Source organism: Tiliqua scincoides, chromosome 5 (genome assembly GCF_035046505.1).
Source record: "Tiliqua scincoides isolate rTilSci1 chromosome 5, rTilSci1.hap2, whole genome shotgun sequence".
Taxonomy (NCBI): domain Eukaryota; kingdom Metazoa; phylum Chordata; class Lepidosauria; order Squamata; family Scincidae; genus Tiliqua; species Tiliqua scincoides.
The window spans coordinates 113,971,502-113,995,996 of NC_089825.1; the positions used below are offsets into that span (position 1 = coordinate 113,971,502).

The 24,495-nt window shown below is 46.0% G+C and overlaps 1 protein-coding gene across 1 annotated transcript; it reads left to right on the top strand.

Annotated features, from left to right (window-relative positions):
• Positions 1 to 1,384: 1,384 nt before the first annotated feature.
• LOC136653244 (vomeronasal type-2 receptor 26-like) lies at positions 1,385 to 22,870 on the top strand. The gene is made up of 4 exons (XM_066630152.1): positions 1,385 to 1,492; positions 20,248 to 20,475; positions 20,646 to 20,772; positions 21,972 to 22,870. The coding sequence occupies exons 1-4, from the start codon at positions 1,385 to 1,387 to the stop codon at positions 22,868 to 22,870; spliced, it is 1,362 nt and encodes a 453-aa protein (XP_066486249.1).
• Positions 22,871 to 24,495: the final 1,625 nt, after the last annotated feature.

Sequence of the window (24,495 nt, forward strand, 5' to 3'; positions counted from 1 at the left end):
AAAAGAAAGAAGGGATGCCATTTTGTTGCTAGGATTGTCCTCCGTGTCCAGAAGGGAAGATTTCTAACCAAAAAGGTGTGCAGTATAGAGAACAACCTCCTAACTCAACCGAGGAAGAAATTCCTACTGCTCCTCAGCATTTTGACCAATCTAGCATTGGAGTACCCAAGATCAAGGGTGGGCACATGTTCAATTTTAGGTGCCCTGGACCTTTAAGAATTGTATAGAAGAGGGAATTTCAAGATGCACCTGCTGAAATTCTCTCACTTACACAATTGTTGAAAGTCCAGGATCTCTAAAGTCGAAAGTTTGCTCACCCCTGCCCTGAATAATGCCAGAGAAAAACTGTGAGGGGTGGCGGGGTTTCTGTCTGAGGGAGGAAAGGGACACGAACATTTGAAAAGAAGATATAGGATCCAGCATGTGCCACTGCTACCAGATCCACCACCACACTGCCCCAGTTCCTCCCTTATCCCTCCCCAGAAACACTATCGTTCTTCCACTCTCTCCCCCATTCCTCCCAACACCAACCCCCACCAGCAGGAGTGTCCACCAGTGACTTTGCTGGCAGCCTTCGAGTTCCTGCTGGCAGTGCCAGATTGCACAACATCTGCCAGGATCCCAACAGTTCAGGATGCCAGTGGACCCCAATGACTGGAATTGGCTGCCTGTCTATAAGGGCTCATTTCTTTTGATAGAGGATACTCTGCAGCAGAGGAGCAATTATTGTATATCTGAGAAACTCAAACAGCCTCTTTTCCTTCTTTCAGACTTGGAAAGCTGTTTCCAGTGCCAAGAAGATCAATATCCAAACAGGGACAAAGATCAATGCCTTCCCAAGGGTCTAAACGTCCTGTCTTACGAAGAACCTTTGGGGATCACCATGGCTGTCTTGGCACTGTCTCTTTCTCTGGCCACAGTTATGGTGCTAGGAATCTTCATCAGGCACCAGAACACTCCCATCGTCAAAGCCAACAATCGGGATCTCACCTATTCTCTACTCGTCTCCCTCTTGGTCTGCTTCCTCTGCTGTTTTCTATTCATTGGCCAGCCTCAGCCAATCACCTGCTGCCTACGACAACCTGCTTTTGCAGTTACCTTCTCCCTGGCACTTTCTTCTGTACTGGCCAAAACCATCACTGTGGTTCTTGCATTCATGGCTATCAGGCCAGGGTCCAGAATGAGACTGTGGCTGGGGAAGAGACTCACACTCTCTGTTGTCCTCTCTTGTTCCATCCTTCAAATAACTCTGTGCACGGTGTGGCTCTGCACAAGTCCTCCCTTCCCTGCTCTGGACCTGCATTCTCTGGCAGAAGAAATTGTGCTGGAATGCAATGAAGGCTCGTCTGTCCTCTTTCCTTGTGTTCTGGGTTTCCTGGGCATCATGGCTCTCGTCAGCTTCATTGTGGCTTTCTTTGCTCGGAATCTGCCCAGCACGTTCAACGAAGCCAAGTTCATCACCTTCAGCATGCTGGTCTTTTGCACTGTTTGGGTATCTTTTGTTCCAGCTTACCTGAGCACCAAAGGAAAGTACATGGTCGCCGTGGAGATCTTCTCCATCTTGGTGTCTGGTGCTGGTTTGCTTGGTTGTATCTTTGCCCCCAAATGTTATATCATTCTCCTGAGACCAGAGTTAAACAGGAAAGAGCATCTCACACAAGTTAAGCTGACAGAATAGGATTCTTAGGGTGCAATCCTATCCAATTTTCCAGTGCTGGTGCAGCTGTGCCAATGGTTCGTGCACTGCAGCCTGTGGTGGGGAGACAGTGACATAGGCCTCCTCAAGGCATGGGAACACTTGTTCCCTTACCCCAGGGCTGCACTGCGGCTGCACCGGTGCTGGAAAGTTGGATAGGATTGGGCCCTTAGTCCTTTCCTTGGTTTTTAAATGCTGAAGCCAATTTCAAAAGTAGTCATTGTAGTAGCAGTAGTACTTCCTTTTCTATCTTGCACTTTCTCCAAGTAACTACTCTTTTAGCCCAACAATACTTATGTTAATAAATGTGTCACGGCTCTTAAAAATGGACTCCTGCTTCAGAAACCATGAATATGTTAAGTTCATGCATGGTCCTGACTTCTACATCACATAAGCAAGGAAGACCTATACTGTTTGACATACTGTGCTGATTTACCAGTTAGATTCTGTGTACCTCCAGCTTGCCTTAGTCTGTTAGGTGTAGGGCTTGGGGATGTGTTCAGGCAGAAATTCAACATGTGTAGCTTTACAAAACCCTTTCTGCATATGTGGCAAATGGTTGCCTGCCTTTTCCTTCCAGGCAAGGAATAGCCTCATAAGAACATAAGAACAGCCCCACTGGATCAGGCCACAGGCCCATCTAGTCCAGCTTCCTGTATCTCACAGCGGCCCACCAAATGCCCCAGGGAGCACACCAGATAACAAGAGACCTCATCCTGGTGCCCTCCCCTGCATCTGGCATTCCGACATAACCCATTCCTAAAATCAGGAGGTTCCGCATACACATCATGGCTTGTACCCCATAATGGATTTTTCCTCCAGAAACTTGTCCAATCCCTTTTTAAAGGTGTCTAGGGTAGACGCCAGCACCACATCCTGTGGCAAGGAGTTCCACAGACCGACCACATGCTGAATAAAGAAATATTTTCTTCTGTCTGTCCTAACCCGCCCAACACTCAATTTTAGTGGATGTCCCCTGGTTCTGGTATTATGTGAGAGTGTAAAGAGCATCTCCCTATCCACTCTGTCCATCCCCTGCATAATTTTGTATGTCTCAATCATGTCCCCCCTCAAGCGTCTCTTTTCTAGGCTGAAGAGGCCCAAACGCCGTAGCCTTTCCTCATAAGGAAGGTGCCCCAGCCCCGTAATCATCTTAGTCGCTCACTTTTGCACCTTTTCCATTTCCACTATGTCTTTTTTGAGATGCAGCGACCAGAACTGGACACAATACTCCAGGTGTGGCCTTACCATAGATTTGTACAACGGCATTATAATACTAGCTGTTTTGTTCTCAATACCCTTCCTAATGATCCTAAGCATAGAATTGGCCTTCTTTACTGCCGCCGCACATTGGGTCGACACTTTCATCGACCTGTCCACCACCACCCCAAGATCTCTCTCCTGATCTGTCACAGACAGCTCAGAACCCATCAGCCTATATCTAAAGTTTTGATTTTTTGCCCCAATGTGCATGACTTTACACTTACTGACATTGAAGCGCATCTGCCATTTTGCTGCCCATTCTGTCAGTCTGGAGAGATCCTTCTGGAGCTCCTCACAATCACTTCTGGTCTTTACCACTCGGAAAAGTTTGGTGTCGTCTGCAAACATAGCCACTTCACTGCTCAACCCTGTCTCCAGGTCATTTATGAAGAGGTTGAAAAGCACCGGTCCCAGGACAGATCCTTGGGGCACACCACTTTTCACCTTTCTCCATTGTGAAAATTGCCCATTGACACCCACTCTCTGCTTCCTGGCCTCCAACCAGTTCTCAATCCACAAGAGGACCTGTCCTCTAATTCCCTGACTGTGGAGTTTTTTCAGTAGCCTTTGGTGAGGGACCGTGTCAAACGCCTTCTGAAAGTCCAGATATATAATGTCCACGGGTTCTCCCGCATCCACATGCCTGTTGACCTTTTCAAAGAATTCTATAAGGTTTGTGAGGCAAGACTTACCCTTACAGAAGCCATGCTGACTCTCCCTCAGCAAGGCCTGTTCGTCTATGTGTTTTGAGATCCTATTTTTGATGAGGCATTCCACCATCTTACCCGGTATGGATGTTAGGCTGAGCGGCCTATAGTTTCCCGGGTCCCCCCTCTTTCCCTTTTTAAAAATAGGCGTGACATTTGCTATCCTCCAATCTTCTGGCACCATGGCCGTTTTGAGGGACAAGTTGCATACCTTAGTCAAGAGATCTGCAACTTCATTCTTCAATTCCTTAATAACCCTTGGGTGGATGCCATCAGGGCCCGGTGACTTATTGATCTTTAATTTATCAATGAGGTCTGAAACATCTTCTCTTTTAACCTCTATCTGACTTAACTCCTCGGTTAGGAGGGGCCGTTCGGGCAGCGGTATCTGCCCGAGGTCTTCTGCCGTGAAGACAGATGCAAAGAACTCATTTAATTTCTCTGCCATCTCTAAGTCTCCTTTTATCTCCCCTTTCCCTCCCTCACCATCCAGAGGGCCAACCGCTTCTCTGGCAGGTTTCCTGCTTCTAACATATTTGAAGAAGCTTTTATTATTCCCCTTAATGTTGCTGGCCATGCGTTCCTCATAGTCTCGCTTGGCCTCCAGTATCACCTTCTTACATTTCTTTTGCCACAGTTTATGTTCCTTCTTATTCTCCTCATTAGGGCAAAACTTCCATTTACGGAAGGAAGCTTCCTTGCCCTTCACAGCCTCTCTAACTTGGCTGGTTAGCCATGCAGGCACCCTCCTGGATTTAGTGGAACCCTTCTTTCTTTGCGGTATACACCTCTGCTGGGCCTCTATTACTGTTGTTTTAAGCAGCCTCCATGCACTCTGGAGAGATTGGACTATTTTTACCCTCCCTTTCAACCTCCTTCTAACCAGCCTCCTCATTTGAGGGAAGTCCGCCCGTCGGAAGTCAAGGGTTTTTGTTAGAGATTTGCCTGGTATTCTTCCCCCAACGTGCACGTCAAAACGGATCGCAGCATGATCACTGTTCCCCAATGGCTCAGTAACGTTTACATCTCTAACCAGGTCCTGCGTACCGCACAATATTAAATCCAGAGTCACCTGTCCTCTGGTGGGCTCCATGACTAGCTGATCTAAGCCACAGTCATTTAGCATGTCAAGGAATCCGGTTTCCTTATCGTGACCAGAACACAAATTGACCCAGTCAATATGAGGATAATTGAAGTCCCCCATGATTACAACCCTGTCCCTCCTTGTCACCTCCCTGATCTGTTTCCTCATTTCAAGGTCCCCATCAGATTTCTGGTCTGGAGGACGATAGCACGCCCCCAGTATTACATCACTGCACAAGCCTGGTAATTTAACCCACAGAGATTCTACGGTGGAGTCAGACCCACCTTCAATCTCTACTTTGCTGAATTCTATCCCTTCCTTAACATAAAGGGCCACCCCACCTCCAACACGCCCCTGCCTGTCCCTCCTGTAGAGTTTATAGCCCGGGATTGCGGTATCCCACTGATTCTCCGCATTCCACCAGGTTTCCGTTATGCCCACTATGTCAATATTTTCCCTTGTCACCAGACATTCCAGTTCTCCCACCTTTGCTCGTAGACTTCGGGCATTTGCATAAAAGCATTTATACATGGAATGCCCCAGGATGGGCTGCTTATTCGCTCCTTTGTCCCCGCATCCTCTCATTGTGCTAAATTGTCTATCACATCCCATCACCCTACCTTTCCCAATTTCTTCTCCTACTCTGCCTTTGTCTTGTTGTTCTCTAACCTCCCCATCCTCATCCCATAGGGATGAGGAGTCCCGAACCGGATGCCCCTCGGCTCCTGTCGGCCTTCCCCCAGGGATCAGTTTAAAAGCTGCTCTGCCACCTTTTTAATGTTATGCGCCAGCAGTCTGGTTCCATTCTGGTTCAAATGGAGCCCGTCCCTCTTGTACAGGCCCCGCTTGTCCCAAAACGTTCCCCAGTGCCTAACGAATCTAAACCCCTCCTCCCTACACCACCGTCTCATCCACGCATTAAGACCCCTTATCTCCGCCTGCCTAGCTGGCCCTGCGCGTGGAACAGGTAGCACTTCAGAGAACGCTACCTTTGAGGTCCTGGCTTTCAGCTTCCTGCCTAAAAGCCTAAATTTGGCCTCCAGGACCTCCCAGCTACACTTGCCCACGTCGCTGGTGCCGACATGCACCACAGCCGCTAACTCTCCCCCAGCACGGTCTACTAGCCTGTCTAGACAAGAAGTGATGTCCGCAACCTTCGCACCAGGCAGGCAAGTCACCATGCGGTCCTCACATCAGTTGCAAACCCCCCTCTCTATGTTTCTAATAATCGAATCCCCCACTACAAGAAGCCCCCGACCCCCCTCCCACCGAGGAGTATCCCGAGTGCGCTCGGATATGGGCCCATCCCCTGGAGAAGAGGTCCCCCCTAGGGGATTGTTTCCCTCCTCTCCAGGATGACGTCCTCCAGTCCCGAGACTTCCCACCCGGGCAGCCGAGGAGCTGCATGCCTGAGGTTGGGACGAAGCCTGATTGTCCCCAGAAGTCTCCCCACGGTCCTCCTCTGCCTGCCTGAGCTTCTCCAGGTTGGCCACCAAGGCTTCAAGGGAGCGGACACGTTCCCTGAAACCCTGGAGCTCCTTGCACCGAGGACACACCCATGACTTATGCCCCAGAGGCATATAATCATACATGTGGCACTCCATGCAGAACACTGGATAGCCCCCACCCTGCTGCTGGCTGTCTGACTGCATAGCTTTTTTGTTGTTGTTGTTGTTGTTTTATTTAGGGGTCCTTTTAAAAACCCTACACTGGATAGCAGCCCTCTTCTCAAGGGAAGAGGAAGGGCAGTGTCTGGGGCCCTGGCCTCCTCGCCCTGCTGCTGAACTCGCCCAGATGCTAAACTCTCGTGCCTTACCTGGCACTTAGTTCCTGAGGCACTGGGTTCCCAGAGGCCACACGCGATGGCCTGCCTAGCTTTATACTCCTGGCTGGCTCCTCCTCCCTCCTTCCTTCCTGATTGAAAGGGGGCTGGCCTTCCCAGCTGAGTTTACAAAAGCTCGGGAAGACAACAAGCCTACTCTGCAGGCTCCTGAATGGACTGCTTGGATTAGCCTAATGGGGCGGGAATTGGCCCTTCCTAGGTTCTTTCCCTCCTAGTTCTGTTCTCTTAGGCTGGACTGTTTTTGTAACCTCAAGCTAGTTTTTATTTGGGTTTGTTTAATTATTTATTGCTCTCTAAATCCTGTGTCCTGTGTCCCAATTTACTGACCTGTTTAGGTTATGTTCTAACTTAGATTAAGTTTAACCTGGGTTAAGTATAGGTTTAATTTAAACAAGTAGAAAAAACTGCTTTTCACTTTATCCTCCTCCCTTCCTTCGATTAGGTGCTACCTTAGGTGCAGCTAACTTTCAACCTTGATTTAAATGCCTGACCCTTGGGCTCTTACTCACGAGTAGGACTCTGCTCTTACTCACGAGTAGGACTCTGCTCCTGCTCAGAGTAGACCTATGTACCTCCCTTAGGTGCTAACTTTCAATTTTGATTTAAGGTTGCTTTAAAGGTAAGGTTAAGGTTAGAAGACAGGGAGTTAGAAAGACAAAGCGTTAGAATGAGTACACTTACCTCCTCCTCCTGCTCCTCCTCCTCTCCTTCTCCAAAACTCAGAGGTCTCCTTGACTTCTCCTCGCCCAGATGCTAAACTCTCGTGCCTTCCCTGGCACTTAGTTCCTGAGGCACTTGGTTCCCAGAGGCCACACGCGTCTGCAGAGCCTCCCCCCTCCTCCAATGATTTCATATTGTTTCATAAATGTCTGAAAAGCTACATTGTCCCTCTTCTGCAAGTACTTCATTCAGCCTGCGCACCTGAGCCAGGCACTTCAGTAAAGGACATACCAAAGTGGTCAAACTCGTTTCATGCAGCCAGCCGAATCACATTCATGATGCCTGCTGAGGGCTGGGAGTGGTGGCATTAAGCAGGTACTGATGCCATTGAGCAGGTCATAACCAGAAATAAGCACTTTCTTCTCACTTAGGGACTCAGTAGCTGCAAATGTCAGAAGCGAAAATATGCAGATAACTTGGTAACTTCAAGTTATGGGAAAGTCCAGTTATCACGGGGGCTGCCCTTTCAGCAGTGACACCTCAGCTGGGAGCAGCTGACCATGGTGCTGGGAGAGCCCAAGAGTTGTAGAAAGAGTTTCCATGGGCCAGATGTGTTACAAGTCCCAGTCACCCTCCCCCCCCCCCAAATCACACATTTTTGGCACTCAGGTCAGACTCGAGTTCTCAACACTGATTTATTAGACCTACACCCTGTATTTTTCCAAAGTCTTTGTTTAGTTCCCCTTTCTGGGAAGCCAGTCATTCAATTCCCTGATCAATTTTTGACCCTTGAGCTGATAACAGATTTACTTACTCCCTGATTCCCATTCAGACTTCAGGGACTCTTATACATATGAAAGCTGTGCCCCAAGCACCCAGCAATCAAATTCAGTACCCAGCCACCCCAAAATTCTTTCTTACTCCCAGCTCAGCGCATGGTAAAAACCTCCTAAGCCCTTATAAGAGAGGTCTTCCACTAGAACTCTTTCTCTCTCCCCCCCCAACTGCTCTACAGGACAGGTAACTACGTAATTCCACTTGCAGACCTTTGACTATCTCTTCCCCCATCTTCCCATTCTCTTTGTCTTTAGTGCCTAGCAATTGGGGTAGAAGGACAGGGTCCCCTAAAATCCTTCCCTACAACCTTCTTCCTTTTTCTGATTTCTCCCGGGTGCCCCAAACACACTTCACAAGCAAAAACCATGAAAAACCACAAAACCGGAAGTGGAGCACCATCGCTCTACTTTTGCTTCAAAGCGGCTGGGGAGCCCTGCAGGCACTCGCGCAGGGCTGCCCACACCCCGGGAAGGCTACTGCAGGGACTGGTGAGTTCATCCCAGTCCCTGCAGCCCCCCTGAGCGGTGCTATCCTGGTGATCAAGTCGCTACCTTCCCTCCTGCCCCCGCCCCTTAAGGGGGCAGAGACCAGGGCCCTCAGACTGGGGTGTCACAACGCCCCAGTCTGAATAAAACTGCTATACTCTGCAGGCTATACGTATCTGTCAGTAAGCACCACTGAACACAGTGGAACTTCCTTCCAAGTAGACATGGCTTCCTAAAAGTTTAGAATTCCTGTTTTATAAAGTTTTTGAGCTATCCCCTTCACTGGCAGCTTCTTTGATGCCAGCAATCATTGTGAATAACCAGGACACTCTTACTGTCAGTCAACAATCAGACTCTTATTCCCAATTCATCTTCCCCTTGCTCTGCTGTTTTGACACCTCACTATACATTGGCTTCCTGAAACACTGGTTGTATAAACACTGGTGCATACAGCCAGATGGCTTTTGCGGCAATCTTTTGAGATCCTGGCTATTTCTTGTGGTTTGGGAGAGGGGGGAAAATCAGTGTGATTCCAGCTTTAATGGCCACTAAGCCAGGATCCAAGATTAGAGACTGGATAGGGAAAAGATCGGCATAGGCAACTGGGTAGGGGAAAGAATCACCAATTCAGTTGTGCTTGCTGCTTCACCCATTCAAGCAGGAATTTGGACTATCTGTACTGTTTTCCTATTCCCAGGTATAGACATTATTATTTTTATTATTTATTGGATTTGTAATCCGCCTTTCTCCCCGAAGGGCACCCAAGATGGCTGACATCACTTAAAAAGACATAAAATACATTTAAAATACATAGAATTATGAAATATAATAATAATAAAATAAATAATACAACAGCAAGACCAGCAGCAATAAAACAAGCAGTATAAAAACAATTATTCAAAAGCAGCCATCATGCCCTCTAACAGGCACTGAACGCTTTCTGAAATAAAAAAGTCTTCAGGCCTTGCCGGAAGGTTAACAATGAAGGAGCTGTTTGAACCTCAAAGGGGAGGGAATTCCACAGTATAGGAGCCACCACCGAGAAGGCCCTGTTTCTGGCCGACATCCCCCTCACCTCTCTCAATGGTGGCACAACCAATAGGGCCCCCCCGATGACCAAAGAGGATGAGCCAGACTATATGGAAGAAGGTGGTCTCTCAAATACACTGGTCCCAAGTTGTATAGGGCTTTAAAGGTCAAAACCAGCACCTAGAATTGGGTCCAGAAATGAATGGACAGCCAGTGCAGCTGCCGGAGCAACAGCGTTACAGAGTCAAACTGCTGACCTCCAGCAACTACACGAGCCACCGCATTCTGCAGTAGCTGCAACTTCTGGACCATCTTCAAGGGCAGCCCCACGTTGAGCATGTTGCAATACTCTAATCTTGATGTCTCCATGGCATGGACCACTGTGGCCAGCTCCGACTGAGGCAGGTACGGCCGTAGCTGGTGCGCCAGCCAAAGCTGGGCAAAGGCGCTTCTGGCAGCTGTGAGTCCAGGATAACCCCCAGGTTGCGAGCCTGCTCTTTCAGAGGGAGTGCAACCCCATTCAGAGCAAGGTGATAGTCCAGCAGCTGCATCGTGGATTTCTGCACCAGGAGGACCTCTGTCTTGTCGGATTGAATTTGAGCTTGTTCGCCCTCATCCAGATCTCAACTGGCTCCAGGCAGTGCTCCAGGACAGAGACAGCCACTCTGGAGTCCGGTGGAAAGGAGAGATAGAGCTGGGTGTCATCAGCATACTGATGGCACTCAACTCTAAAACCCCGGATGACCTCTCCCAGAGGTTTCATATAGATATTAAATAACATGGGGGACAGTATAGAACCCTGTGGCACCCCACACTCTAAAGGCCAAGGTGTTGAACAGGAGTCCCCCAAGACCATCATCTGGGACCTGTCGACCAAGAAGGAGTAGAACCACCACAAAACGGTGCCTTCAATCCCCAACTCAGCCAACCGTCCCAGAAGGACATGTTCAATGGTGTCAAAAGCCTCTGAAAGGTCCAGAAGGACCAGCATGGATACACTCCCTCCATCCAGCCCTTGACGTAGGTCATCCACCAAGGTGACCAAGGCTGTCTCTGTCCCAAACCCAAGCCTGAAGCCAGATTGAAAGGGATCCAGATAATCCACTTCATCCAGGGCCCTCTGGAGCTGTCACCACTCGCTATACCACTTTGCCCAGAAATGGAAGGTTTGATACTGGCCAATAATTATCTAATATTGAAGGGACCAGAGAGGGTTTTTTCAGGAGGGGGAAAACAGAGCCTGCTTTAAAGCCAGTGGCAACACCCTCTCTGTCCACTCGGCCAGTCCCTCCTGGGCAGATAAAATCAGCCATGCTGGGCACAGGTCCAGCAGTCAGGCAGACGGCCTCACATGCCACTCTGTGCTGAATTCACCAGACACAATTCTTTTTCCTGAAATGGAGGGCTTGTTTGGTATCAAATACGATGAATACAAATCGTACTTTCAATGTTCTTTTGTTACATGGAAAACAAAATCTGAACATAGCAACATGAATTAAAAAGTGATTGATTGTATCCCATGAATTCCTGTAATGACAAAGTTCCATTGAACAATGAGACTTAAGCTATCCTCATCTTCTTTACCTCACTGACATTCACGATGCTTCATCAGGAATGTGCTGAGGATACAATATTTCTTTCAAGGTTTGTAAAAAAAAAAATTGACAAAGGATTTTCAGTCCCCAGAGGTCTCCTCTTGGTCAATTGTTGCCTTGCCCAGGGATAAGTCTCAACTGCCCAAATGGGCCTACTTGAACAAACACTCGCTGCTGAAAGAAGTCTCAGTGGACACATCTGGTGTTTTAGCTGAAAACTGGAAGTTGCGTTTTTAGACCTTCTGGGAACAAATGTTCCCATACCTTGAGGAGGCCTCTGTGATTGCCTCCCCACCACAGGATGCAGTGCACACCACATTGGCACTGCTGCACCGCACTGGAAAATTGGATAGGACTGGGCTCTAACTCAGTCTTTTCCAGACCTAAGCTGGCAGGGGCAGAGAGATCATCCTCATCATTAGTTGTGACTGGGTTATCATCATCTCTCTTCTGTTTGAATAGAACTGGTGGAAATGAATAGGTGGTAGAGCACTCTCCATAAAATATAATACAATGTATCAAAACTGCACATTAGGTTTCCTACCCTTTCAGTCTGAAATTTTGCCCTCTGGACATGGAGCACAATCGTAGGAACAAATGGCTCCCCCTCCTTCTTTTTTCTTCTGTAACCTGGAGGGCAGTTGTCATTACAAACTGAAAGTGGTAGCACCTATACATAAAAAGAGGGAAAACCTATGACTTTTTAAGTCTTGTTTGCAAAGTACTCTACATGGGTATTTACCAAGGTGCTTCTTTTTGGGGGGTGAGGCTCACTGGCGAACCTAAAGGGGGTTAATATCAGATCTCTCATATTTCCCCAGCCAGGCTGTGGTATCGCTAGGGGACTGTGGGGGCTGTAGACCACACCGGGTGATGCGCATAGGGGGGTGACACCACTACTGGCCAAGATTTTTAAAAGCTTTGAATAATAATAGCATTATGTTGTATATCAGTCAATGCATAATTTCATGCAGAATGCAATGAACAGTGTTCAATCATCTCTATTCTGTCAGAAGTTATAGCCAAAAAACCAGCCAGGGTAGGGCAATGCTATATCACCATACCCACTGCCTGAGGCATTGCCCTGCCCACTGCATGGGAGGAGGGCCATCATGGGGTGACATGCTGGCCTCCTGTACCTGATGGCACAAACCCAGGTGATGCCACTGTTGCCAGGTCTCAGGGATTCACCTTCCAGTGAAATAGAAGTATGCTGAAGCAGAGCTTTCTTGCTTAGCAAAGGTAGCTTCTAGGTCTGTAGCCACAATTTTTAGCTTGGGGGAAGGATACAGGAAAGGACAATAAGAAGACTGTGTGATTCATTAAAACAAGGGGAAAAAAATTAAACTAGGTATTAAATAAACTTCTTAAGTTTGCACATATCCCCACTAGGTTTTATTGAGCTCTGAAAAACAATGTCCTGGAAACATTAATTTCACAATGCTGCCAGTAGTGTCTTGAATTGCACAACACTCCAGGGACGTGACTGAGAAACTTGTCATTATTTCCAATTGCAGAGATTCCTCCTTCATCTTGCCAAACCCAACACAGAATTTCTGAGGCAGTGATCAATGATACAGGCTGACAGCTGATATTAGATGTCCTTGTGACAGTGAGATATGAGGGGCTGAGGGGCTCTGAAGAGGTGGAGCTGAAACGTTGTCCTGGCATCCAACAAACCCTTAGAAAAGGCAGGAATTCATGATGTTGCATGAGAGAGAGAGAGAGAGGGCATAACTGAAGCAAGCAAAACACAGAAATGGCTGGGATGTTCCTATTGTTTTTGCTCTTTCTGCGAGTACATGAAAGTGTCAGTAAGCCTCCTGCTTGTAAACCAATCCATCCCTTCCAGCTGCCCTACAAATATTATAAGGCAGGAGGTGTAATCATTGGAGCAGTTGTTACTCAGTTTGGCTGCATATTTGATGACATCTCATTCACTGAAGATCCAAACTCAAAGAGTGAAAATGAATTTCTGTATGGCAATCTATTTCTTTCTTTTTTTCCCCATAATGATGATCTAACCATGATAAGGCAAAAATAAGGGACACCACCAATGAGAGATACAAGTGATGATGTCTTCAGAAACCCTCAGCAAATTACTTTGCACTCATGTAGGGCAATTTAGGGCATTTAGAGAAAATATAAGCACTTTGTCCTATTTAAAGTTCTTGGCATTTTCCGCATTTGGTTTCCCTCCACCTCTTGACCAATCTATATCACCCCTCCCATCTCATTATTTTATTAATTTTACCTCTTCCTATTTTGTCCTTCAGTTTAGTTTTCTTTCCTTTCGTGCATTTATACGCTTTTGTGTTTGCTGCTATATGGCACCAGAACTTCTACTGACAAGAATTCCCAATACAAGTCAAGGAATTTCAGTATCTTGGTCTCCGGTTTTATTACCGGCATTTCTGGTCTTCCCATCGTCTTACTGTAATCAACTCATCCAAACTAGCTGTTCAGGCTATTACTCGTTTTTTCTTCTCTTAGAGTAACTCATTCATTCCAGCTGCTCTCCAGGCTTTTAATGCCAAAGTTACACCTCAAATTTTGTATGGCATTCCAGTTTGGATGCCAGCATTAAATGAGTCGATTGAAAAGATCCATTCTAATTTTCTATATAAGATCTTAGGTGTACTGCATTGCGTTCCTTTCGTGGCACTTTGCCTGGAAACAGGCCAATTTAGGCTGGAGTTTCTAGCTTGGTCCAGTTCCTTAAAATACTGGGCCAAAGTGTGCTTCAGGGCTGACCAAAACCCATTGTTAAAGGGATTATTGACTGACTCGCTGTTATCTCCTTGCTTAGCTCTATTCAATAAGAAAATTAGACAAATGGGTCTTGAGGAAGATCTACAAGAAGCTGCTACACTTAAGGTTTCTATTACGCTCTTGACAACAAGACTAACTGACATAGAAAGGCAAGAGATTTTGGCTGCAGCACAAAAAAAATGTTTGCCCCTAAATTTCCATCTTAACAATACCTTTGGTCAACAACCAAAGTACCTGTCCTTCTTAGAGTGCCCCTTTGAAAGGAGGGCTTTTACATTAGCCCGATGCAACGTGTTGCCTTCTAAAGACCTACTTGGTAGGTTTAGAAATGCCCGAAGAAAGAACAATTTTGCAATTGTGGCCTCAGAGAGGCAGACTCTCTTCCACACATAGTTCTGCACTGTGCTTTCAATCAAGTGCTCAGAGTCCAGTATCTCCCCTCATTGTCAGGAATCAAAAAAGGTCTCTCTGAGATCACCTCTTTACAACTTTTGCTGGCGGGTGAATCTGAATTAGTGGCCCTTCCAGTTGCTGAATTTTTATATTTGAGCAACTGAAGTGGGCTAAGCTGCTGGTCCTAAGCAACTTGGAGCAACTCTGTAAGTAAATTGTCATGTTTTAACCCTTATTTTTATCTCTTTTAATATATACCTTCATACATGACTGTCTGGAGATATTAGTTGTAAAACTATATGCCTAATAAAGGTTTGTTGTATGTTGACAAGAATTCCTACCCACTCTCATTTACTATATTTACTGCTGCTATATGGCACCAGAACTTCTACTGACAAGAATTCCTACTCACTCTCATTTACTGTATTGGCCAGAGACATTGTTGACAAGGGGTGGCCAAACTTGCTTAACGTAAGAGCCACATATGATAAATGTCAGATGTTTGAGAGCCGAAATGTTTAAGAAACACTTACATTCTTAAATATGTTTAGTCGCCATGAACATTAAACTTGTGTTTTAATCCAGTGAACTCTCAGTTTATACCTTTTTTTAAAGCTTGAAAGATTGCTTATTTAGCTTTTATAGGTGAGTTTAAAAACCTGAGGCCCAAATTCTAACCAACTTTCCAGCACTGGCATAGTAGTGCCAATTACATGTGCGCTGTATCCTGCAGTTGGGTGGTACTCACAGATGCCTCCTCCAAGTAAGGGAATGTTTGTTACCTTGGAGTTGCATTGCCCTTATGTTGGTGCTGGAGAGTGGGTTAGGATTGCACCCTAAATTGTTGAAATTATTTCCCTTTAAATTTTGCATTTTCTGTTTTCTACAGAGTTAGACGTATATATTTCAGGCCATTGAACACAATTCCATATGTTCAGACAAGTAATTCATATAGGGTTCAGTGACTCTCATTCAAATGAATTCTTATTCTAGTGGAAAGCCGAAGGCCTATCTGCAGATCCTGTCTTTGGTGTTTGCTCTAAAAGAGATCAATGAAAACCCCACAATCTTACCCAATATCAGCCTGGGTTTCCAAATCTACGACAGTTATCTAAGTGAAAGAATGACTTATCAGAACACTCTGAAACTTCTTTCCAACCAACAAAGTTTGGTTGCCAACTACAAATGTGACAAGCACAAGAGTTTGATAGCTATCATTGGAGGACTTGACTCAGAAACTTCACTCTACATGGCTATTGTATTAGACGTCTACAAGGTTCCACAGGTAGGATGGGCATTTGAGCCATGGACCTTTTCCATTTGAAATAATATTTATCCTTTTCCCATATCTGTCTTTATTATTTGTCTTTTTGTTTTTAAGCACAGTGAAAGATAGTTGTGCAAACATCACTAAAAGGAAATATATATATATCAGGAACAAAGTGTGGCATTCCCTTCTGCTCAATATATATGAGGCAGGGGGTTTATGTGATTTCATAAAATAAAATCTGTGAAGGTGGAAAAATATTTAAGCGGCTGTTTATTAATGAAACAGCATAAAAAATTGATTTTCTGAATATGTCTCCTTGAACTGGATTGTTCCTGCTACAATATATGGCCAAAATAGGAATGGTATTTCCTAAAAGAAACTGTAAAACATTTGTGGTGACAGGTTGTGAGGTTACCGTTTCTTAATTTCAAGATTAAATGTATAGTGGATACCAATGTCTGCTCTTGCAACACTATAATGATATGGTTTCTTGTTCTCCCCATAGTGATTGGTTATAAGGGAAGATGTGGGGGATATTCTGCTTGTGTTACTCCTGATGCAATATTCCTAAGGAAATTGACATGAGTGGAAAAGAGATTCAGTACCCTTGAGCGTTAAGTTACAGCTAAGCACACTGTAGAGCAGAAGAATGCTAACCTACCATGCTATACATGCTATCATGTATATCTACCATATAGGGTAGAGCTAGAAAAACAATTGGGGTCTTAAAGGAATCATTTTAATTTCACATTAATTCTGCCCTCTATTCTTTTTTTTTTTTCTTTTTTGCTTAGATTGCGTACTGTGTAGTAGCTCCAACGATGAATGTTAAATCCCAGCTTCCCTCCTTCTACAGGATGGTCCCCAATGAATACCATCAGTACAAAGGGATTGTACATTTACTTCTGCATTTCAAATGGACCTGGGTTGGGCTCATAACAGCAGATGATGAAAACGGAGAAAAGTTTCTGCAGATATTGATGTCCATGCTTGCCCAGTATGGGATCTGTACAGCCCTTAATGAAAAAACACCAGCTGTATCTCAAGCTATAGATAATTATAGTTCATTTGAATCCCTCCGGGCTCAGGCTACTTCAATACTGAGCTCCAAAGTCAAAGTATATGTTGTAAATGCAAGTCATCAGACCACACTATGTTTGACATGGTTGATCTACCTGCATTCCTTATTTGAAGGTCTTAAAACGTTTTCTGTTGGTAAGGTGTGGATATTGACTGCCCAGTGGAATTTTGCAGCAGAGACACTGCACAGGGCATATGATATACAGACCTTTGACGGTGCCTTGTCTTTTGCAATTCACACCAATGAGGTTCAGGGGTTCGCACAATTCCTCCAGAGTTTAGATCCTCACTCTCCTAAAGGAGATGGCTTTCTCAGGATCTTCTGGGAACAGGCATTCAACTGCTCATTTTCACAAACTGATCAGGATGGAGAGAAGAGCAATATATGCAGTGGGCAAGAGAAGCTGGAGAGTCTCCCTGGGACTCTTTTTGAAATGAGAATGTTGGGTCAAGGCTACAGCATCTACAACGCAGTCTACGCCATAGCACATGCTTTGTATAAGTTGAACACATCCAGGTCCTACTTCAGCTCAATTTCTGAGGGAGGAAAACGGGATCATCTGAATGTACAACCTTGGCAGGTAATATTTCACATCAAGAACTAGCCTGTCATGTCTAGTCAACTGCCTGTTACAACTTTATGAAGGGAGTACTCCAGCATAAGTTATAGGATAACTTATCCAGGATAAGAATAGGTCCTCAGTTTGGCTGTACTTGTCATAAGTCGCGACTAAACAGCCATTGGGTAGATGGAACTTGTTTGCCTGGGAAGGTAGCTCATCTGAGAGAAGGAAAACTCTGATCCCAGATCTCCACTGCCTTGTGGCTACATCCAGTTATGGAAAAGGCTTCAGGAGTCAACCATGAGGCAAAATCTGGAGTCCCTAAGGCAGTTCATGGCTGAACACAGTCAAGTTCTGGCAACTCCTGCAACGCCGCTGGAACCAACCATGCTGGCCTCTGCCTTTCCATTGGACCATTCCAGCGACGTGGAGAGGGGGGATTTGCTGCAGGGGAAACAGTCTATCCTCCATATCTACTTTACCCAGGCTTCACGCACTGGAGAGGACACTGTTCCGGAACCACCATTCAGAGCGCGATACCATAGTCTTCCGAGACTGAAGGATGCCAACTATAACTCCAGCACATACACAAATGTGCACTGTATTCCCCTGTTCTTCAGCAGACATACAAATGCACACAGTATCTAATTCTCAACACAAGCATCCACATCCTCCTTGAAAAGTTACCACCTCTTCCCCATAAATAGTAATTAGCAGCATTTATATTGTACTTTCAGAGTGTGCGAAACACCTGACAAGTCTAGTCTTGGTGGCATCATTGCAGCATACTTGTAAGGTGGCATTGTTACTCATGTAATGCAGCAGGTGGCCCAATCCTACTAATACTGGCCCAGCCAGGCATCCTGGCCTGCGCTGAATCCACTGCAAGTTGAAGCCTGCTGGAAGGCAGCTATTTAGCTGGTGGAAGTTTGAGCAGTCTCATGTGTGGCTACCTGGCTTGGGAAGGGGGTTATGATAAGTCAGGCTGCCATTGATTCTCTCCCCCCCTCCTGGGCTGGAATTTCTCCTCATTCTGCCCTCCTCTCCCCAAACCCCCTGTTTTAGAAGGGTAAGGGTCAATTACTACATAAAACAAATCACGTCTTCTAAGGTTTACAATTGGAATGAGATTGGTTTAATATGCTCTATAGCAGGGGTGCTCAGTATGTCGATCACGATCCACCGGTCGATCGTGAGGCAAAATGAGTCGATCGCAGGCTTCTCTCCCGTCCATGCATCCCTGGGAGTGAGCTCCTGTCCAGGCATCCCTGGGAGTGAGCCCCGTCCTGGGAGTGAGCTCCCTGGGAGTGACACATCCCTGGGAGTGAGCTCTTGTCCAGGCATCCCTGGGAGTGAGCCCCATCCTGGGAGTGAGCTCCCTGGGAGTGATGCATGCCTGGGAGTGAGCTCCTGTCCAGGCATCCCTGGGAGTGAGCCCTGTCCTGGGAGTGAGCTCCCTGGGAGTGATGCATCCCTGGGAGTGAGCTCCTGTCCACGCATCCCTGGGAGTGAGCCCCGTTGACTCTACTGGGACTGACTCGTGAGTAGACCTGGAGAGGAGCCGCTGGCAGGCTTCTCTCCTGTCCGCGCGTCCCTGGGAGTGAGCCCTGTTGACTCTACTGGGGCTGACTTACTTTTCCCCTGTTTTTGCACTGGTATGTATGGAGATCTGCCCCCCCCCCCCCAAATTCCATCTGTTGGTTCTGTGTGCAAGGGGTTTTGCACTGGTCTTGCTGTGATGTCTATATAGAGATCTTCCCTCCCCCACAACTTTCCCCAGTTTTTGCACTGGTCTGTATAGAGATCTGCTCCCCCCCCCACTTGTATTGGAATTGAGGAAGATCTGGTGAGGAGGTAGATGTGGTGTCAGCAGTGGCCCCTTTAAGGGTAAGGCCTCCTTCTAACCAGCCTCCTCATTTGAGGGAAGTTCACCCGTCGGAAGTCAAGGGTTTTTGTGAGAGATTTGCCTGGTATTCTTCCCCCAACGTGCATGTCAAAACGGATCGCAGCATGATCACTGTTCCCCAATGGCTCCGTAACATTGACATCTCTAACCATGTCCTGTGGACCGCACAATATTAAATCCAGAGTCACCTGCCCTCTGGTGGGCTCCGTGACTAGCTGCTCTAAGCCACAGTCATTTAGCACATCAAGAAATCCGGTCTCCTTATTGTGACCAGAACACAAATTGACCCATTCTATATGAGGATAATTGAAGTCCCCCATGATTACAACCCTGTCCCTCCTTGTCACCTCCCTGATCTGTTTCCTCATTTCAAGGTCCCCATCCGATTTCTGATCTGGAGGACGATAGCACGCCCCCAGTATTACATCGCTGCACAAGCCTGGTAATTTAACCCACAGAGATTCTATGGTGGAGTCAGACCTACCTTCAATCTCTACTTTGCTGGATTCTATCCCTTCCTTAACATAAATGGCCACCCCACCTCCAACACGCCCCTGCCTGTCCCTCCTGTAGAGTTTATAGCCCGGGACTGCAGTATCCCACTGATTCTCTGCATTCCACCAGGTTTCCGTTATGCCCACTATGTCAATGTTTTCCCTTGTCACCAGACATTCCAGTTCTCGCATCTTTGCTCGGGGACTTCAGGCATTCGCATAAAAGCATTTATACACGGAATGCCCCAGGATGGGCTGCTTATTCGCTCCTTTGTCCCTGCATCCTCTCATTGTGCCAAACCGTCTATCACATCCCATCACGCTACCTTTCCCAATTTCTTCTCCTACTCTGCCTTTGTCTTGACTCTGCCACTTTCAGCAGGATTTTATGGTGAGACATTCTGCTATAAAATTATATATTGTCCATTCAGTAATGTTGGATATAATTAATTCCACAAACGTCAGTGTGGCACCCAGAAGAAAGAAAATAAATGAAAAGGCTCGAACATACAATCACAATTCACTGTCCGTAATACTTTGTAACACATGTGTTCACTTCTTTCAATTCAGCTTCACCCTTTCCTGAGGAGCATCTCCTTCAACAACAGTGCTGGGGAAACCATCTTCTTTAACGAGAACGGAGAATTGGCAGCAGGATATGATATTATCAACTGGGTGACTTTCCCCAACCAAAGCTTCTTACAAGTGAAAGTAGGGTGGATGGACCCACAGGCTCCACAGGGCAAAGAGTTCAGCATTAATGAGAAGGCCATCATGTGGCATAGCATGTTTAATAAGGTGAGATTTCAGTATGAGCAGAGGGGTCCTGTGGGAGAAACGTTTTCTTGGAGGAATAAATTTGGTAACTTATTTGCCTTTATTTGAAACTGCTCCTTTGAAATCCAGTCCACAGGACACTTTGTTGCTAAAATATGACAGCCAGTCTTTTTCTTCTCTCTTTCGAACAGGTGCTGCCCCTCGCTGTGTGTAATGACAACTGCCCTCCAGGTTCCAGCAGAAAAACCAAGGAGGATCAGCCATTTTGTTGCTATGATTGTGTTAAGTGTGCAGATGGGAAGATTTCAGACCGGAAAGGTAGGAGAGGTCTGCCCTATTGAGATATTTTAAAAGCAGGGAAAATGGTAAATGGTGCTGGGCAGTAAAGAGACCCATCCTCATGGCCTACCAGCATTCAGAGCAATGTGTCCATCGCAACCTGAATCCTCTCATCACCCTGGAAGCGACCTAATTAACGCTGGCCAAGGAATAGGAGATCTTTTCTCTTGGGTCACCAATATCACAGGCCAACACACATTTTGCTTCGTTAAATGTTACACCAATTCCTGGGTATATTTCGGGTGCCAATTCCAAAAATGGCATCCGTTTTGCCCTATCACATCTAGTTTTGGCAACATGGCATAGCCTCTTTAGTGAATGGTTCAAGCAGCTTCCTCATGAGGAAGCCTACACCATGGCTTCCTCGTGAGGAAGCTGATTGAACCATTCACTAATGAGGCTGTACTATATCTCCAAAACTAGACGTGATGGGGCAAAACGGATGCCATTTTTGGAATCGGCACCCCAAATTCATATCAAACCACCATAAAGTTTGGGAAAAACTTTTCTGACCCTCCATTTTGTAGGCCTGTGTTTAACAAAGAATATTGGAATCAAGGGATACTATGGAGTGCCTTGCATAAACAAATGTCTAAACATACATGAGACATACCTAAACATGTACACAGAAGCAGCTTCATATGCAGCCTGCTAAAGTGAAAGTCAGTTTTTATCTGGTGGCTCAGTGACCTCTGACTGCCTACTAAGTGAATAATGTAATTGCTCTCATTTCAAGCATGAGCGTGTGGAGATAGGAATTGTAGGGACCAGGGAGGTGGTCTCTACAGAAATGACACAGCAGGATCTTCCCATGATGTGAAGAGGAAAATGGAGCTCCTTTCCTAAGCTGGTGTTTCTTGTCTTAAACTCAGTGAGAGGCTGGTTGTGGAAGACATGCTATAATTTTGATAAAAAGCCGTGACTAAGTACATCAATTCAGGGTCTTACAATACTAGAGAGTGAGCTGCTCATAGCTTGATGGTCCAAAAATGATTCAGTTCCATTGAATTTAAGTGTTTTCACAGACTTGTATTTTCACATTACAATGACTCACATTTCAATACTTAAAAAGTAGCATTTCAATTATACTTGTTTTCTTAATATACTAATTTCAAGGGCTCAGGATGATATATGCAAGGATGCTAAGAGACAGGGATATCATCTGCTTTATTTTTCAGATATGGATGACTGCTTCCAATGCTCAGAAGATCAATTTCCAAACAAGAACCAAGATCAATGCCTTCCAAAGTCAGTCAACTTCCTTTCATTCCTAGAAACTTTGGGAATGACTTTGGTTTTCTTAGCGCTCTTTTTTTCTCTGCTCACAGCTTTGGTACTGGGTATTTTCATTAAGAATCACAATACTCCAATTGTGAAAGCCAACAATCGGGACCTCACCTACTCTCTCCTCATCTCCCTGCTGCTTTGCTTCCTCTGCTCCTTATTATTCATTGGCCAGCCTCAGACAGTGACGTGTTATTTACGCCAAACTTCTTTTGGTGTCATCTTCTCATTGGCTGTTTCCTGTGTCTTGGCAAAAACCATCACTGTGGTTTTGGCTTTCATGGCCACCAACCCAGGATCCAGGATGAGGAAATGGGTGGGGAAAAGACTGGCTAGTTCCATTGTTCTTTCCTGCTCTGTGGCTCAAACCAGTGTTTGTGCTATATGGCTAGGAACTGCTCCTCCATTCCCAGACTTGGACATGCACTCTGTGACTGAAGAGATCATAGTGGAGTGCAACGAAGGGTCACTCACCATGTTTTATTGTGTTCTGGGCTACCTGGGATTTCTGGCTATTCTCAGCTTCACTGTGGCTTTTCTTGCCAGGAAGTTGCCAGACAGTTTCAATGAGGCCAAATTTATTACTTTCAGCATGTTGATCTTTTGCAGTGTGTGGCTGTCTTTTGTCCCATCATACCTGAGCACCAAGGGCAAATCTGTGGTGGCTGTGGAGATCTTCTCTATTATATCCTCCAGTGCTGGGTTACTGGGTTTTATTTTCTTCCCCAAATGCTACATCATAATTGTGAAACCTGAGCTGAACAGTAAGGAGCAACTTATTAGGAAAAAGTAGTATCAATGTTTCAGATGCTTTTATCTCTCCTCTTTTTTCAGTTGTGATGCATCAATGGCAAAAGTCTGACACCATTTTCATGGACACGCTTTCCAAGTTAATGCTTACCTTTGTCCTTTGTTTCAATTCATTAATGCATATATCATATTATACTTCATATCTCATAGTATGCTGTTACTCTTCATTCCTGTTAGGAATTCTTGCAGATTAAAAAAAAAAAAATACTCATGAGAGAACATTTTCTGTACTGTTGATATGGTTGGATGAAATATTGGGTTGATGTTTTAGTGAATTAACCACAGTCTACTCAAGCAACCAGGCATCCCAATCCACCGCAACTCCCCATGCGTTGTCATAGTGGTACCAAAGCAGTGTCTTCTGCATCCCCTTGGGCATTTTGGTTCTGGAGGCCAGAACATTTGTTCCCTTGCGCTGGTCATTCCAGCCATGTGGGTCTGTTTGGACCTGTGGCATCTAACTGGCACAAGCTTGAGTTAACATGTAAAGAACAACTGGGCCTAGGAAGGGGTAAGGATTTGATCTACACTGCAGCTGAACCCACCCAATTTGCCCTCTTTGCCACCCCATCACCTCCCTGATCCACCCCCTCCAAACCCCTTCCACCCCTCCAATTCTATAACTTTATTTGATTTTGATAAATTAATTTTCTGCACTTGCTTGGCTGCTACTGGGGACGTTTTTTCTTAACCTACCAGCACCAGGCTGTACAAAGGGATGGTGCTGTGAACTAGATTGGCCACTCCTGCAGGTATATTGCAGGGCAGGGAGGAGGATAAGGGATTTGGTGTGCACCCTGAGGTAAGCAAGAGTTAGAGGGAGAAACAGAAACCAATCTCAAGGGGCTGCCTGGGCCAGAGATGCAGGCTGGTGATCCCTTTGGCTTGAAGTGCAAAAACCATCTCAAAGGTTGTCGGGGTTGGAATGAATGGAGCAATTTTTTTTTGCCTTCGCTACCTTCACAGGAGGTAGTGGAGACAACCTGGGTTTCAGAAGGTGACTCTGGTCTGGAGCCAGGAAGTTGAAGCTTGATAGGAGAAAAAACAGTGGCTTCTGCCTGCTCCACAGGAGGTGCCTGCATGAAAGGGAGTGCAAATTATATTGAGTGTGATCCATTCTGTATGTCATGCATTATCAATTGTAACTAATAAAGTTGGCTAATTTAAACCAAAATTGACCTTGATTCATAGTGATGGGGGGGGGGGGGCAAAAGACCACTTGGCACATGTCCTCACTGTGCATCATTCTTCTCTTTCAGCAGGCTCCAGGCACCATAATCCCCCACCGGATAAAAAGAAATTGCCTCTGTGATATTCAAGACCATAAATGTAATGGAAAGTAGGAGAAACTAAGGGTATAATATAGGGCTGCGGTTTTCAAACTCCCTGGGATTTTGAAAGCCTCAGTGAGTTCTTAAAGGGGCAGGGGGAGGGGAGGCAGCGGGGCAGGGGAAGGCAGCGGCACGACCCCCAGGATTGCATTGCTCAGGGGGGCTGCAGGGGCTTGGGTACACTTACCAGAGCCTCCTGCAGCCCCCCGGGGCTGTGAGGAGCCCTGCATGGCTGTCCACAGGGCTCCCCGAAGCTTCAAAAGTGAAAATGGAGCAA